Source organism: Dreissena polymorpha, chromosome 6 (genome assembly GCF_020536995.1).
Source record: "Dreissena polymorpha isolate Duluth1 chromosome 6, UMN_Dpol_1.0, whole genome shotgun sequence".
Classification (NCBI taxonomy): Eukaryota; Metazoa; Mollusca; class Bivalvia; order Myida; family Dreissenidae; genus Dreissena; species Dreissena polymorpha.
Genome location: NC_068360.1, coordinates 44,887,136 through 44,905,927, shown reverse-complemented (window position 1 = coordinate 44,905,927; position 18,792 = coordinate 44,887,136). Strand labels below are relative to the sequence as shown.

The 18,792-nt window shown below is 34.6% G+C and overlaps 1 protein-coding gene across 1 annotated transcript; it reads right to left on the bottom strand.

The window, feature by feature from the left end:
- Positions 1 to 7,415: 7,415 nt before the first annotated feature.
- Positions 7,416 to 18,446, bottom strand: LOC127833467 (uncharacterized). Its single transcript, XM_052358737.1, has 5 exons — positions 18,126 to 18,446; positions 12,520 to 12,613; positions 10,934 to 11,352; positions 10,237 to 10,416; positions 7,416 to 10,091 (listed from the first exon to the last, which is right to left on the bottom strand). Exons 4-5 carry the CDS (start codon positions 10,375 to 10,377, stop codon positions 8,751 to 8,753), a joined length of 1,482 nt encoding a protein of 493 aa, XP_052214697.1. The 5' UTR covers positions 10,378 to 10,416; positions 10,934 to 11,352; positions 12,520 to 12,613; positions 18,126 to 18,446; the 3' UTR covers positions 7,416 to 8,750.
- Positions 18,447 to 18,792: the final 346 nt, after the last annotated feature.

The window sequence follows — 18,792 nt, the reverse complement described above, 5'->3', positions numbered from 1 at the left end:
ATTCCTCTTTTTCAATAAATGTTACGCGATAGGAGCCTTATGATATACGACTTTCGGGGTGCAGAATCAAAGGGGTTTACAAAAGGGCAGGAGAGAATGTAAACACGCCGTTACGAATTTTATTTATTTCAAATATGTCAAGTTATTGAAATACATTTGCACACATCTTAGGTGCATACAAGACAGTTTTTCTTGCATTCTGTGCCTATTCTTAAATGTATAAGAATAAATCCTTGAATACAACTGAAATCGCTGACAAAATTTCACGTTGCGTGACGCATAACCTTGCTATATACTAGGAATTTTTTAACAAGAACACAGGCTTATTAAATAAAGTAATTCGGATGTATTTCACTTTGCCATAATCAGCATAAAATCTGTCTTTTATGAACTATTTGAACTATTTAAAAAATGTTTTAAAAAGTAAAGTTATTTAAAAAGAAGTACTCTTTACCGGTGTGTTTACATTAAATTTGGGACCCCACAAAGTCACGTGATCCTGACCCCGTTTTTATAAGATGAAGGGGTTTAAGTTGTAAACCAGCAAGAAGCACAAAAAGAATAAAACCACAGTGGGTTTGCTATACTATGAGACAGAAATATTGGCGACAATTTGTGGCCTGTAATTGCTCACAAAATGCAATAGACCAATTTCACAAAACTTAAACCGTTACTTTTTTTAGATATCACATGACGCGTCGAATTTCAGAACGAGGCTGAACGTGATAAATTTCTTTTCTTTTGATACGCAAATGGTGGAGAATATCAATGGTTAAAGAGCAGTTGAGTCTTATTGTTTACATTCGGGACGGTTATTACATTATTTGTTGAATCGATAAATTGATAAGTAAATCTAAAATAAATATTTTTACAAATAAATAATAGCGAGCTCGAAGAGCGAGCTATATGGTAACACGTATAACTATACGGTAACACGTGTATTTGACTGTATATCTACAGGTTGTTGTTTTGAAAAGTTTGGTATCTGCGCGCGCAATATCCGAACCGGATATCCGAACCGGAACCGGAACTGCACATTTTCGAAGTACATTCCCGGCGTCTCCTGATTGATCATAATGCTACAATAGATAAAATGATCAAATTTACGGCTTTTAAATATTCTAAAATTCTCTGTATTTATTGTGACTATATTTCGAATAACGCATCGGCATTCTTCGTGTAAAACAGTTGTCTTCAGTCCCAGAGTTCCCCGTTCGATGACGTCATCACCAAAATTTAGCACATTTGATTGGTTGAAATGTAAGAAAATTGAGCTAAAGAAATTCGGAGCTAACGAAACGGCTACAAACGACTATACTTGATTAGAAACAACAACTTCGTGAAATGTTAAAATTTAATTAAAATATTATCTTTTTTTAAGTTTTGTGTTTGTGTTGTGTCAGGCTGTGACAATAAACTAGGACAAAATTATTCTGTTTAAATTCCATCAATACATATGCCTACATATTGTGCAGCATGTGGTTTTTCAAAGAGATATGACATACTACTGTGTAAGTAGCATTGTGTACTGGACTTTGTCCGACACATCATTAGCATCATGAAGTGACTGACAAATAAACAAAATAATCGAACATATTTAATCTAACGAAGCACACAATTGGGATTTTAAAATATCTATTGCAACTGAAACCGTTTTTTAGGATAAGTTGATGACACAATTTCAGCTTGAACAAGAGTTAATAAAAAAAACTAAATATAATATAAACGTCACGCTTATCTTAATGAAATCGTTAATTCATTGTTAACAACAATTAAGTTGACAACTTTATTTCAAAAACCCGTATTGCAATATATCGTAATATATTGCTAACTTGTACCAGAATAATAACTCGCCAATTACCCGATAATCCCGTATATTCCAGTTTTAAAGCAAATTCTGGTAAATATTTACTATAAATGTGCTCAAGAATAACAATAAACACAAACATTCTCACATTTTTTTAAGTATCAAATACATTATGGCATTTGCTACTATTTAAAGATGTGATGAAATAACGTCCAACCGGGACGTTTTTGTTTTCACTGAACACGCGTAATTCGCCTGACGTGATGTTTCTGTTTTTATACAACACAAAATACACCCATACTTTCCATGCGACGTTCTACATGTCTGCATAATTTTCGCGCGCTTTTTATTGAGACAAAAGATAAAGCATTTTTTATTTGAGGCTATAATTTTTTATTGTCGCGTAAGCATTAAAATTTGGAAGCGTGTTTCCGAAATACGGATTACAAATTTAATAATGCTCAACTGAGAATCGAACGAAACATTTACAGTTGTGCGCAATTAATGTTCAAAAGCATCGAACGAATGCTCCCATGTAATAACGCTACTCCGTATAATACACTTTTTAGAATGCTATTTATACGTACAAATTTATTTACACCGCTTTGTTTTGTCTACCTTGATATCTTATTTCGGATGGCTTTTCTGGACGAAATGTGAATGAATTTTTGTAAAATTTTCGTACCGGTATGATGAAAATCGTATCGCAATACAATATGCGGATTGCGTATTGCGATATATACCTATATACCGGTATATTGTTGCAGCACTAGTTACTGGTGATAGGAATTAAAATAGTGTATCAATTTTGTATAGAACAACTTATGAAACTCAACATTTTAAACGTGTCACGGTTGCTGAGTTTATGAGTTCTTCCCGCATGGAAATCCTACATAGATTAGCGTAAGTTCACGGGGCTAAGAAGAGAAATAAATGAGTAACAACACGACTTCTCGATTCTAAAACGCGAAATCAAGATGCAAGATCGCGATAGTAATATCGCGATTTCGTATTATAATCTAGTATTTTCGATCTTGCTTTCGAGAACTTGCTTTTTTAAAGTTCATATATGCAAGAACACGACAATAATATCGCGATCTCACTCTCCCGATGAATGATCCATAAGTATAAGCAATGAACACTTTAAACAATCTTAAGTTGTATTATATCTATATTTTCTCTCACTTGCTTTATCAAAGGTCTTATATGCGAGAAGTCGATGCGAGACAACGACAATACTATTTCGATCTCGCTCCCCCGGTGAATGATCTCCAAGTATAAGCCTTCAATGCTTTAATTAATCTTTAGTTGTATTATATCCATATTTTCTCCTCTTATATCGCACAACGTACTTGTAGCTTTCACCCACAGACGCCATTCTTTAATGTAACCGTTGTCATAGGCGGATCCAGGGGGGGGGGCGGACGCGGCGTACGCCCCCCCCCCCTAAAATCGCCAAAGTAAAGTCAATTTATTTGATGTTTCACACTTAACTAGATCTAAATCACCTATTTAAACTTGTCAAAGCCTTAAAAATCACTAAAATCGTGGAGCTTTCGGGGTGCTTCGCCCCCTGGACCCCCAAAACTATAAACTATGAACTTTTTTGGCATTATAAGAAGGTACTTTGATGAAAGTAGATAAGGCGTGACATGCTCGAGAAGTGGTTGTCAAAGCCTTCAAAATCATTAAAATCGTGAAGCTTCCGGGGGGCTTTGCCCCCCTTGACCCCCAAAACTATAAACTATGCACTTTTTTGGCATTATAAGAAAGTACTTTGAAGAAAGTATATAAGGCGTGACATGCTCGAGAAGTTGTTGTCAAAATCACTAAAATAGTGGAGCTTACGGGGGACTTCGCCCCCTGGACCCCCCAGCAGGGCTTTGCCCTGCACCAACCAGGGGCCCTAGCAGCCCCTGCACCCCCAGCAAATCATTCAATATCCCGCCACCCTCCTAACCAGAAATCCTGGTCCGCCCCTGGTTGTCGTATTGACCAATCAATGTCGTTAACGTTAAGTTAGAATTGTGGTAACAATTATACGCGGGGAAGGTTCCACTTGTTTCAACAAACAGCGTTTGGTTGCAATCGGAGGCCTCGATGTTAAGCGTTTTATGCCTGACGTTATTCTGTATCCTGGCCGAAGTCGCGGATGATTCGAACACGCCTGCGCAGCACCCAGAATTGGATATTCCTCCCGGATAGTTATCGTCTGTTATGTAAGAAGTCACGCTACTCAGTCTGGTGGCTGACGGGTCGCAACTAGGGAGTTCGTCAGCTTCTAATATAATGAGTAGAGAATATAATATACTTCGAAATTGAAATCTTAGAAGCACAATTATTTGGAAGGATGTAGAAATCGAGTTCTATTAACTAAAGGTGAATTTTATTGTCCGAATATTACGTTATATCTTCGATGAACAATAAGACTATAATAGTGTGCCTATTTTGATACTCGTTGTTAATAAAATAAGCACAAAACAAGAGAACCAAATGACTAAGGTCGCTCACCTGAGACCCGAAAGAATTAAACTGTCTTGAACAGCTTAGGTGTTTCCGTTAAGAAATCAGCCGAAATATAATTGGAACACATGCTCTGAACGAGGTCGCTCAATAGCCATATAAGGACACTTCATAGCCTTCGGATATTATTGGTTTACGTTTAATAAAGAAGAGGACCCTGATATTTATAATTCCCTTACATGATTTCATGTTGTTATACAAGAGCATTGGTAACTGGAAGACTATTTGATTCACTATGTACAACAACGGATCTAAAATAACATCACGGCGGGGACAATTTTGAAAACCAACTCAATACATGAATACATTTGTCAATTAGAAGACCAATTTGTTACAAAGAAAAAAATATCAAAACTCTGAAATTGTGGTTGCCGAGGATAATATTTTTATAAGATTTTTTCTATAAAAGTCGATATATACCATGGGATTCCCTGCAATGTGTTCAGTTTTAATCCAAGTGGCAACAATTGAAGAAACTATTACAGAACCAGAACATGATTCTAAATATATATCATGCTCTCAACCAGCTAATATATTGTTTAATTTTACCATGATATATAGGAAAAAAGGCAAATGTTCACCCCAGTGGCATCGTTTGAACAACCTTTATTGAAGACCGCCATTTAATTTAACAAAAAACAAACCTCTGGAATGGCGGTTACAGAAAAGACATGATTTCATAATATGCATACATATATAAGGGAAACAAGAGACTTACAGAGCGGGGCGGGCCAATTCAGAAAATATTTTAAGACGGGTTACTATATACATGTTAAGAAAACAAGTAAACCTCATCGAGGGCCAAGTTAGACCACAGGAGCCCTACTTGGACATTTTTTTATAGACAGCTATGCACCATACGACGTTAATGCCAAATACCAAAGAACTGGGCTTTTTTCAAAGATTTTTAACATTTCCACTTGATACATTTATGAGACACAAAAATCAACTTACAGGGCGTTGCCAATCTTTGACCAGGTTTTTTTTCCAACAAACTCGATAGAGGACCAGCATTATGATGTTACATGCCAAATATTAAACCTTTGATTGTAGCAATAGTTTACTGTTTACATAAACACAAAACAAATAACTATATCGTCGGGGTAAATATTTAGGTCTAATGATTTAAACAAACTTTTAATCGGACGACCATGCGTTGTAACATGCCAAATACTGAAACTATGTGACGTCTTTCGGATGAGATATTTAGGTGTTCACCTCATGCATATAAGAGAAAGAAGCAATCCCTAAGGCGGCACAAATTTTTTTACCCCCAAGGACATGATGTGAACAAGCACTTGTGATGACCCCCATTTATTATAAAATGCTTAATACCAAACAATTGACCCTGTGAAATAGTGAAAAGGTGTCCGCTCAATAACTTCAGTTTTAACGGAGGTATTGATTCTGCATATTGTAAGAATGACATTTACATGTAGCCTAAGAATGAAATATGATTTTGGGTTAATCGGTTGAAGGTCAATCTTACTTTTACGTAAATAAATATGCAAACAGGTGGTTTCCGGCCAGTGATTCAAGTTTGTATTTACCCATCTTTATTAAATTTGGTATTTATAAAGCTTGCATCGAGAACTAGCTTGGTATTATATTGTGCAATTGTTTGTGATGAGAGAATAATGATGATGATGATGATGATGATGATGATGATGATGATGATGACTTTCGAAAGAGATTATTTTGTTCTTTTGATATCCATGGCTTTTGAGAAACTTTAAAAGGATAAAGGGCACCGTAAATGCTTTAGCGAGGAGGATTCAAAACATCGCATGTGGTAGCCTTCATCGATAGAAAGGAGATAGTGAACATCGTACAAGTTATAGGAATGTTAATATGAACAGCGTTTACCTGATAATGTTTTCATGCATAGCCTGTACTACTGTCTTAATATTGTTTTATTTATTTAACACATTAACTTTACATTGATTTATGTTAAATATAAACGTCACGAACTGATGACCCCATTACAAACTGAACTATTTTTGTATGCATGCTGTTTACATCTACCATGTGTATTAGCGTTTGGGCATGTTCATTTGATATTACCGTGTGTTGTGTGTTTGAGTTTATTGTATTTGTAAGAAAATTGAAAACGGACAGAAAACGGACAGAAGCATAACCGTAAACATTGATTTTTTATTTAAAATAATTGACTGTTGTCTAATTGTTAACTCAGAATTGTGTCTGCGCAATTGAATATTTGATATTATTGCCAATCTAAAACTTTTTTATACTAGCAATTGCAGTGATGCGATACAAAATTATATGTCCTTAATGTATACAGCGTTAAGGTATTTTACTTGTTGATATTTTTCCGTGTTAATTTTAGGGGCGTCTCATTTTTGAATGTTGTCCAAATACTAACTCTATGGATACCACAATTTCGATCGTTCAAAGAGCATAAACTAGCGAAGGCTGACTCTAAGAATAACCGTCTTAAGACACTTAGTACTAGGGATTTTGCTTTAACTGAGCGGCACGGGTAGTTATCCCTGCCACTTGAATGCTAGATCCATCTTTTTAAAAAATATGCGACCCCTTCTATTTTTAGACCAATGATCTCGTACATACGACCGCCCTTAACGTGTTTGTATTAGATAATGATGATATGATAAATACTATAGTCTATTACATGATTTAAACATAAACTATTTTTATTTTAAAAATACCTCAAAGAATATAAACGGAATGGATGAATGATTTAAGTACCCTATTGGATACATCACATTTCAATCTCAAAAGTTACAGAAAGAGATCACCGTACCTATGGTCAGCGCTCCTAACCCCCCATCCATGAAAGTTTGTCCCCTGGTTAATCTTTTAACTTCATTTCGTTTTGCTATGAAACTTGTTAGCACACGTGTACGCACATTTTCATTTATTCTTTATAATATTCCCATTGTTCAACAACAATTAGGTCGGTTTTAATGTCGTGTTAGTATTGAAGTGACAACACGTTTTTTACATCCATTTATTTATATTAAAAAAGTGCGAATATATGTGGGTGAAAATTTATAAAAAAAATTATAAAAAAATATTCATATGAAACAAATCAAATACACAAATTTCAAAATGATTGGAAGAATACATCAGATGTCTAGACAAAACGTACATATAAAAATAAAAATATGTATCTACATACTTCTCCACAAATTATGCGTGCAAGTCTTCAAATTTTGGTGATTTTCAAAGCTGAATAGAAACAATGACAGGTCTGATGACGTGAATCAGATGATTTGTTAGCAGTGAAAGTATTGTTCTCTTGTACGAGCATATTTTGTATAACGATGCAACCTAACAAAAGAATACAGTTATCTAGAAGACTGATTTTAAGTTATAATTTAACCCAAGTTAACATTAATGTTGATAAAATAAATAATTATCATGTATTTGTTTATTATAAAAAGACATCATTCACAATGTAAACATTACATACGAATATAAGAAATAGTTTATTTCAAATGCAAAACATAAAATGGTTCAAGTTAAGTTACATCAAAGTAAATAAACTGCTCTCATTTTCCGCATAAATTCGCTGATTTATTTATATCACACGAACGAATTTTACTTATTCACTTCAAAAGCATGTTGAAGACATACGGAAAAGGTACGACGTCTTAAATCGTGTTCGATTGGTACGATTTCCGAGTTGCAAAATCTACATGCACTCTAAAGCTACACAGTAAATACGGTAAACCAATATCAACATATAACAACTCAATACAAAATAGAAATTCTATATATACATATGTATCATCATATAATATAAAATGTTTTCAACGTGTGTTATGTATAAAATAATTCAACAAAATAAAACAACTAAACTAGCAAAAATAACTAACGCGTTATTGAAGCAAATACAAAGCTTGGTGGTTTTCAAGAAAGTATAAAGTAAGCTACCCAAACTGGGTTCTTGTCTGTACGGTTTGGAATCAAATAATATATTTCTAACCTTTAATTGTATATCAGTATTTAAATCAGTCTTAGTGAAGCAAACTAATAAAAAGAAAAACATTTATCGATAACATTTAGTTCAAAATCATTAATGTTGAAATCGCTTTGGTAAATAAATAATAAACATTACTTTTTTTTTCAAAGTTCAAATTGTTACATCCATTTTTTGCGAATCGGTAGTACCATTATTCTATAATAAATAAAATATTTTGTTTGTATTTATTTTGTGTTTTTTTTGTCAACACAATTTATGAAAAGAGCGCAAAAATATTTTTAAAAAATCAAACAAACATGTTTTGAATCAATAATGAAAAAATATTTAAACACAATAATAAAAGTGCATTAAAGATAAAATCTTGAGTTGATTTATGTACAGATCTCCCACAGGTTTATTATTGTATATTGCTCGTATCCAGGGTATCCGAATTTCTGTTCAATTATCAAACTATTATACGAACACATCTTTGAAGCGCTGGAATAAAGAACGTTTATCATTTTGTTGTCTCTTTCCTGTCACTCCAAGGGCCTTGGCTTCTTTGTGAAATATGTCTGCATCCTTGGAAATCTCAGCCCTTTTTCGGAATCGTTGAAGAGCGTAAATCCTATCCATGTAGCCAGTTTTGTGCTGCATCTCTTCATTCTTAATCATCAAATCGATGTGTTGAACCATTGATAATGGGTTGGGACGCAGCGCAATTTCATTGAGATGCTCATTACAATTTTTGACAGTCGTCATCATATCTTCTATCACATCTACCATCTGGTCTAACTCTTCGCCTATTTTTTCTAAGACTTTTTCTAGTGTTAGCTGCATCCCAGTCGCCTCTTCGTATTTCCTCTTCTTTTCTGCATATGTTTTGGTTTCCTTGACCTGTTTGTAAATAAATGTGTATTTTGAATTTGTATGCTTTTGCCAGAAGCATTTGTCAGGACATATCTTGCAATAACCATTAGACATTGCACAACAGTTAATCTTTTGATCGTCGTCAGCATAAGCGCAATTTTCATGGCACGTAAAGTGGCAATTTGTACAGTTTGTAACGTGTACGCCCCGTGGCAGATCCTGTTTTATTTGTTGTGTTGTCACCACTTCGTAGGTAAAATCTGCGTTATCTTTAATGGCAGAGCTGCTGTCTTCAAATATTTTTTTCTCGGTTTTCAGTGTATTGAGCTTAAGAAGTCCAATTTCAAGATTCTTTTCATTGTTTCGGACAGTGGATTCTATTCTCTTTCTTTCATTAAGTACGTCACTTGTCAGTTGCAAGCTTTGTGTTGATAGGGTATCAATATGCCTGAAGAAGTTTCGGAAACTTAAAAGTCCCATTTCCCAAAACATAGGTGATAAACTCATTTGCGAAACGTCTGTATTACTTGCAAACAAAGCTGAGTTGTTGAATGTAAACCGTTTTCCGAAGGGCAATCCAGATTCCAGCAAAGCTGCCAAAACTGGAGGATCCATACCGTCTGCAAATGTTATAAGAGAACATATGTTTTTCTCTATGTCCTTTCCAAACATTGACATTATGGACTGAAATATGTAGCTCTGAATTGGTGTAAGACGTGCATCCGGTGCCTTGATTAAGAAGCACACGGCGTCGATATACACAACACCCTTGGGTTTGGGTAGCGAAAACATCTGGCGGATTTGTTCAACAATTTCTTGATCTCTTTCGAGTCCACGTGTGTCACCAAATCCCGGTGTATCGATAATATTGAGAGTATATGGAATACGACTTCCTTCCTTTGGATAAACAGTGTAGCATGTTATCCATTCCGTTTGTGACAGAGCCTTAAACACAAAAAACACATCAATGCAACAATTTTATCAAGAATGAATCAATAAGTAAATACAATCCTGATGTTACGATTCAACTAAGATTACTTTTTAATTTTAAACTTCTGTATATGTATATTATACGAACAGCAATTCATACCTGATTTTTTGTCCGTTTCTGTTCTTCCTCTTCTAAATTTATTATATTAAATCTGAAAGGATCGTCCCATTTAACCCCATGTATGTAGTTAGCAATTCCATCAACCAGGGTACTCTTTCCAGTTCCTGTTTCTCCTATCATTAAGAGTCTTCTCTCCAACAGAATTCTCAGTTGGTGATCCTGTAAAATAAAAAGGGTATGCAAAGTAAAATAGAGAAAATGTTTGACACATTAGCAATGCTATTGGCACATTTATTTATAGTCTACAACTATCAAATTATGCATAATCATTACACGCGAAAATCGCCGGTTATCGCAATATTATTAATCTACTTACAATACCTAATGACCTAAATAATATTTTAATATACGCTTGAGAATAAATCAAAATAAAAACGCTCGAATTTCTGTTCTACCGTATACGTCATTGTTGTGTTTTTTAAAGAAGTATTTAGTACAAAAACCTAAATTGCAAGCCATTTCATGCTTTTAATGAAAATATATGTCTAGTGATTCTGTTCAAGTCAATTGTTGTTAACGATACACATTCATATAAGTAAATGATTAAACAACTTCAGTACCATTGTAACAAAAGATTTACAAACTTTTTGTTTCAACCGGTTGCACTTATAAGCAACTATAAAACAGTTGCTATATATTCATGCAAATATCAATATCGATTGGAAAAGGGCCTCACCAATTTCAAATTTCCGAGTTTTCGCGGTGGTGTTTCTCGCTGCTGTTATTTCACACAGTGGTAATGCATAACGATATGGTGACGTTGTTGAATCGTCAAGGCACACTAAGAAATCAACGAAGTCAGATGCATGAGATCTTGGCGTTTTAACTTCTTCGCTTTCTTCACTGTAAGGACCTTCACCGTCATGGAAAACAACTCTCACCGGAAAGACAAACTTGGTGTCGGACTTTATATTCGTTAGAATCTGTATTGACTCAATGTATTCACCTGTAAAAAAATTTCCATTTCGACCCTGCTGCGGTCTCTTTGTATCCAATTTGAAAATAGTCACCTTCCTGAAAAGCTTCTGGCGCTGTCCACGAAAGTGTCAGCGAGTCTGAAGTAACATCAAAAGCTATTGGGCGACTTGGCCTTTTCTGAAGTAAAAACACCCAACAACACTTTTGATGAAGAAAATTACGGATCTTGGAAATTAATAAGCGGCAGACAATTGAGCAAAATATGTCAAATGGCCAGAAAACGTATGGAACATGGAAAATGTATAGTAGTATATAACTGTTTTGGACATAACTTGATATGGTATACAGTGTCCGATTAAATTTGTATTGCACTTCATTTAATTTTATGGTCACGATTTTGTAACATATTACTGGAATTCTAATATTATCTTTAAAAGTGTACGTGTTGAGTGACCTTTTAAAAACACCTGTCTTCTTTTTATGCCCCGGTAGGGTGGCATATAGCAAATGAACTGTCAGTCCGTCTGTCCGTCCGTCCGTCCTACCGTCCGACCGTCCGACCGTCCGTCCGTCTGTCCGTCCGTCCGTCCGTCTGTCCGTCCGTCCGTCCGTCCGTCTGTCTGTCTGTCTGTCTGTCTGTCTGTCTGTCTGTCTGTCTGTTTGTCTATCTGTCTGTCTGTCTGTCTGTCTGTCTGTCTGTCTGTCTGTCTGTCTGTCTGTCTGTCTGTCTGTCTGTCTGTCTGTCTGTCTGTCTGTCTGTCTGTCTGTCTGTCTGTCTGTCTGTCTGTCTGTCTGTCTGTCTGTCTGTCTGTCTGTCTGTCTGTCTGTCTGTCTGTCTGTGCGTCCGTCCGAAAACTTTAACATTGGCCATTACTTTTGCAATATTGAAGATAGCAACTTGATATTTGGCATGCATGTGTATCTCATGGAGCTGCACATTTTGAGTGGTGAAAGGTCAAGGTCAAGGTCATCCTTTAAGGTCAAAGGTCAAAAAACAAAATCAAAGGGAAGTAACAAGCTTTAAAGGGAGATAATTTCTAATTTACATTATTTGGCATGTACAGATCATTTTTACAAGGGAAGTAATATTTGTTAAAGGGATAGAATAAAAAAAAATTCAAAGCGGCGCAGTAGGGGGCATTGTGATTCTGAAAAACACATCTCTTGTTGTTTATTTGTTTCATTACCAAATAACCAAAGAGTGGTTTCTCTGGCCAAATAAATAGTTTAACAGAGAGGTTATGGTCATACGAAAACTATGCGAGTTTTGTTTCGATATATTAAAAGAGGCATATATCTGACATGAAAACTAACATTGTATTTTGAAAACTTTCGCTAGCTTACCAATGCTACTGGGTCTGTCGTAATGACGATCTTCTGTTGGTGAATTGTCACTGTAAGTGAAATCTTTTCCGATGATACTTCAGCGGCAATAAGTCTAAATGAAAATAGTTTGATAAATAACTAGATACGTGTTCTTACAGAACATAAACGTAATTAACCATTCAAATGTTAAACTAAACAACCTCCATAAGATTGATATTTATATGTGTACACTATTAGTTATTTGTAATGAATAAACTATCCCCCCCCCCACACACACACACACAAAACAACACCACCACCAAATCAGGTCACCTGCTTGAATATTACCTCTATTTATTGGAACAATGTCGGTACCCACATTTCAAAAGGGACTTCCGTTGACTTCTCATAGCCATTTGTTCCAAATATGCGACTAGTTATGACGGGTAAGACTTACAATGAAACCTTTTTTATAACAGTACGCATTATTTAAATGTTACAAATACATGAACTTAATTTGTTATATGTTATAAAATGAAATTAATTTATATAACCAATGTTGGACAATATGAAGTCGTTCTGTGGTTTGTTCAAATGGCTATGAAAAAAAAACACGAAATAATTAATGAAGCCAACCCAGTCTTGTACCGTTCTTTTATTTTTATAGGACACGTGTTTTTACGATAGGTTATTGATTTCCTCTCTGAGATAAGGGCTGTTAATACCCCAAAGTCTCAAATAGCTGGGTCTTATCTGTATACCTTTAGAACAATACCACTAATCCGATTCATTTTTGTAATGGTGATTATTAAAGTAAAGGAATAGACCTTTTAATAATAGGCCAAAATTAATACGAACGCAAAGTCACGTGACTCGCAGAATTCCAGAATCAGGCTGAACGTTATGCCGTTTCTAATAGTGCCACGTAATGCCGCATCTGATTTCAAACCTTCACGCTTGTGAACATTCGGAGACGTAATACAAGATAACATCGTCAGAATTAGTAGTAAATATAAACTTCCCATTTTATGTGTCAATATATATATTTATATTTATATATTTATATATATATTTATTTATTTATAAAAGTACTTGTTTTTATTTGCAAACGTGTTGACACTCTTTGTTGAAGCATTTTATCGCGGTGTTTAATCAAAGATCTATTAATAATCTTATTTATTGATATATTTAATTCTGTGGTTTAATTGCCCCTGTGTTCTGCACAAGCCCATTATTTCGTTATGATCAAATAATGTGCAGATAACTACAAAATAACAACATGGTGCTATAAACCACAAGTTGCAGATGTCTGACATAAACACAATTTATGATACACCCATGTCTTCACGGGGTAGCAGTTGTCATTTCTTGGACGCTGATTACTCAACCGTTGATTTAGTTAGATGTGTAACATATTGTAGTCATTGAAATTCATATGTCCATACAGATTGTCAAAAAACAAAAGACTGTATAAATATAAGCCAGCTTAATCATAAAAATAAAATGCTAAACATCTATTCAATTTAAATATTTTAAAATATTGTAAAAATTTGATGCTAAACATAACCGCATTAAGCGAGTACCGGAAAAATAAAGAGTGTACGGTAGTGTACGGGACAACATAATTAAAACAAACATTTTCGTTTGACCACAACTGATTTAAATAGTGTTTCCGAAAAAGAAAAACAATAAAGATTTATAACATAAAATGCTAATATATTAAAATCTCTTTAAAAGCGATTATGAGTGATAAATATATTATATATTTATCACTAGTAATCACTGATAAAGAAATTTCAATATACATGCATAGATAGTTCGATTTGCACCACGTCCGTTTTTCACTTGTATATAATAACTCTTCAAAATTTGTTTAAATGTACACAATATTCAATGTAAAATAATATAAATACAAGAGGGCCATGATGGCCCTGTATCGCTCCACTGCTGAAAAAAGGCTGAAACAAATATTCTCGGCATGTGCAAATACTTAAATATAGGCCCTATTTAAGCACATGTACACTTGTGTGACCCCCTGGGCTGGGTCAAATTTAACCCCAGGGGCATAATTTGAGCAAACTTTGTAGAGGACTACTATATCTCACTACATACAAAATGTGGAAGCCATAGATCCTAAAGTTAAGGACAAGAATATTTTTTAAAGTTTTCACAAAATAAGCAAGATATAAGCGTATATAATGTTAAATTTTGTGACCCGCGGGTCAGGGTAAAATTTGACATAAAGGGCATAATTTGAACAAACTTGGTAGAGGACTATAAGATGTTACAGCATACCAAATTTGGTAGCCATAGTCCGAATGGTTTTCGACAAGAAGCTTTTTAAAGATTTCACAAAATAGGCGCTTTATAAGCGTTTATTCAAAGTTGACCCCAGAGGCATTATTTGGACAAATTTGTTAGAGGTTTATTGGATGTCACTACATACAAAATTTGGTAGCCCTAGGCCCAATGGTTATGGACAAGAGATTTTTTAAGTTTTCACAAAATAGGCCCCATATAAGCGTATGTTCAGTTTTGTGACCCCCCAGGCAGGGTCAAATTTGACCCAAAGGGCATAATTTGAACAAACTTGGTAGAGAGCTATTAGATGTCACTACATACCAAATTTGGTAGCCCAATGCCTTATGGTTAAGGACAAGAAGATTTTTTACAAAATAGGCACTATATAAGCATATAATCGATTTTGTGGCCCCCAGGGCAGGGTCAAATTTGACCCCTGAGGCATAATTTGAACAAACTAAGTAGAGGACTATACAATGTCACTACATACCAAATTGTGTAGTCCTAGGCCTAATTGTTATGGACAAGAATTTTGTTTACGTTTTCACAAAATAGGCATTATATAAGCATATGTTCAATTTTTCGACCCCATGGACAGGGTCAAATTTGACCCCAGGGATAAAATTTGAACACATTTGGTAGAGGACTATTAGATGTCACTACATACCAAATTTGATAGCCCTAGGCCCGATGGTTATGGACAAGAAGACTTTTAAAGTTTTCACAAAATAGGCCTTATATAAGCATATGTTCAATTTTGTGACCCCCGGGGAAGGGTCAAATTGGACCCCAGAGGCATAATTTGAACAAACTTGGTAGAAAACTTTAAGATGTCACTACATACCAAATTTGGTAGCCCTATGCCTAATGTTTATGGACAGAAGATTTTTAAAGTTTTCACAAAATAGGCTCCATATAAGTGTATGTTCAATTTTGTAAACCACAGGGCAGGGTCAAATTTTACCCCAGGGGCATAATTTGAACAAACTTGGTAGAGGACTATAAGATGTCACTACATACTAAATTTAGTAGCCCTAGGCCCAATGGTTATGGACAAGAAGACTTTTAAAGTTTTCACAAAATAAGCCCTTTATAAGCATATATTCAATTGTGTGACCCCCGGGGCAGTTTCAAATTTGACCCCAGGGGCATAATTTAAACAAACTAAGAAGAGAACTATTACATGTCACTACATACCAAATTTGGTAGCCTTATGCCATACGGTTATGGACAAGTAGTTTTCCCACAATAGGCCTTATATAAGCATATGTTAAATTTTGTGACCCTCGGGGCAGGGTCAAACTTTACCCCAGGAGCATAATTTGAACAAACTTGGTAGAGGACTATACGTTGTCACTACATATCAAATTTGGTAGCCCTAGGCCCAATGGTTATGGACAAGAAGACTTTTAAAGTTTTTAGAAAATAAGCCCTTTATAAGCATATATTCAATTTTGTGACCCCCGGGGCAGTTTTAAATTTGACCCCAGGGGCAAAATTTGAACATACTAAGAAGAGAACTATTACATGTCACTACATACCAAATTTGGTAGCCCTATGCCATACGGTTATGGACAAGAAGACTTTTAAAGTTTTCACAAAAAGGCCTTATATAAGAATTTGTTAAATTGTGTGACCCTCGGGGCAGGGTCAAACTTGATCCCAGTGGCATAATTTGAACAAACTTGGTAGAGGACTATAAGATGCCACTACATACCAAATTTGGTAGCCCTAGGCCCAATGGTTATGGACGAGAAGATGTGTAAAGTGTTCACAAAATAGACCCTATATAAGCATATGTTCAATTGTGTGACCCCCGAGGCAGGGTCAAATTGAACACCAGGGGAATAATTTGAACAAATTTGGTAGAGGGTTATTAGATGTCTCCACATACCAAATGTGATAGCCCTAGGTCCAATGGTTATGGACAAGATTTTTAAAGTTTGCACAAAATAGGCCTTATATAAGCAAATTTTCCATTTTGTGACCCCCGGGGCAGGGTCAAATTTGACCCCAGGGGCATAATTTGAACAAATTTGAAAGAGGTTTACCCCAGGAACATTCCTGAGAAATTTCTTCAGAATTGGAACAGTAGTTTAGGAGAAGAAGATGTTAAAAGGAAAAGTTAACGCACGGACGCACACACGACGGACACAGGACCATGACATAAGACCCGCTGGCCTTTGGCCAGTGGAGCTATTAACATTTAAATAGTGTCATGTACGTTACTTTTTATAGTGATTGTCTCATGGTTGATTCAACACAACTCTTATACGTTCGATAGTTCATGAAACAATACCTTTGAAAGCTATAGCTATATTATTTTACGTATTGTATCATGCGGCTAAATTATATCTTTGATTTGAGCAATAACCTACGTTTAGTCTTCATACCACCTTTACTCTAATGTTAATGGGTAACTCGTTTTTAGATAAAGATGTTTTTTTGTAAATATTTACTAATAGTTATGAATACTATGTCGTTTAATTATTATTAATTTGTAATAATATTTATGTTAGATTTACTTATCAATTTATTGACTTAACAAATAAATGTAATAACCGTCCCAAATGTAAACAGTAAGAATCAATGGCTCTATAACCATCAGTATTCTTTCACCCATCATTTGCGTAACAAAGGAAAAGTAAGTTATCACGTTCGGCCTCGTTCTTTGTGCTTCTTGCTGGTTAAAATAACTACATAAATCCCGTCACCTTATATAAAGTCGTATATCAGAGGGCTCCTACGACGTAACATTGAAATAGAGGAATGAAAATCCCTATTATTTTAAAACTAAGCCTTTTATAAATGGAAATTTCTGAACACATTTAAGGCAAAGAACATGCTTGCGCTTAATACACATGAGTGCACTTGAAATCAGAAACTTGCGATTTGGGTGCTATGAGAATAAAATCTTGATTTGCAACTGATTTTAAATAAAAAATATCAACTCAATAAATAACAGCCCTGTTGTTATTTGTTCGTCTTTAAATCATTTGCTTAAAACATTTAAGATATTTACATACTGTCACATTATTTATATATATATATAATTTCTTGCATATTACGTATTGTAGATAAAAAAAGTTGTTATATAACACTGACAATATGTATACACTCTAAATCAAGTGAGTTTAATTGCAGGTCTTTAACTGAAAGTTGAAGCGAAGCCTATAATCAGCACATATTTTAGAGTATACTCAATTACATAAGGATTATCAACAAAAACTCTTTTATAAGTTTGTTTTTCACAACAATCACCCTTTCAAAGTCTAGAAATCATACAAATGGTAAGCTAACTCTAATATTTAAAAATATAATAGGTATATTATCATTTGACGTACCGTTCGTCTGCACCAGAGGCAGAAATGGAATTAAGATTATGCAAACGTGTATTGATCATGTTCATCCGACAATGTTCATCTTTGAACATCAACGTTGGCCAGGTCTGTCACATTGGCCATCTTCGAAACGTTGATGGTACTTCTGTCACTGATGGAAGCAAAAAGATTAGATTATGAGTAACATAATATAGTTGATAAAACGTGTCGCTTTATTTTATGTGTGTAAATAAAACGTTAATTGTTTTATAATCTGCTAATTTGATATGTGCACGGTCAGCACCTTTTGGTGAGAAACAAAATGTTCATGTATAAACGATGTTTCAGAAATTCAAACCAATATATGCAAGCAATTCAACTGAATTTTTAATTTAACTTACATTCACAATATGCGTTTGAAAAACATACGTGCGAATTTTATTATGTACCAATGCGTATGAAAAATGCATAATTCTTTGACAAGTCTTCATTGCATTCCTACAATTAAGCTTAAATTTCATTTAGAAAAACAAAAGCATTACTAACTTATACATAACAATATCGAGGTGGACTTTGTTGAATACGATGATAATACAATACAATATATATTATATATATATATATATATATATATATATATATATATATATATATATATAAACGAATTCCTGAAAAGCGAGTCAAATTAAAT

Coding starts and splice junctions, on each gene's coding strand:
- LOC127833467 (XM_052358737.1), bottom strand. CDS start 10,377: ATGATAGGAGAAACAGGAACTGGAAAGAGTACCCTGGTTGATGGAATT. Junction 10,092..10,236: donor AGAAACGGACAAAAAATCAG/GTATGAATTGCT, acceptor TTTGTGTTTAAG/GCTCTGTCACAAACGGAATG.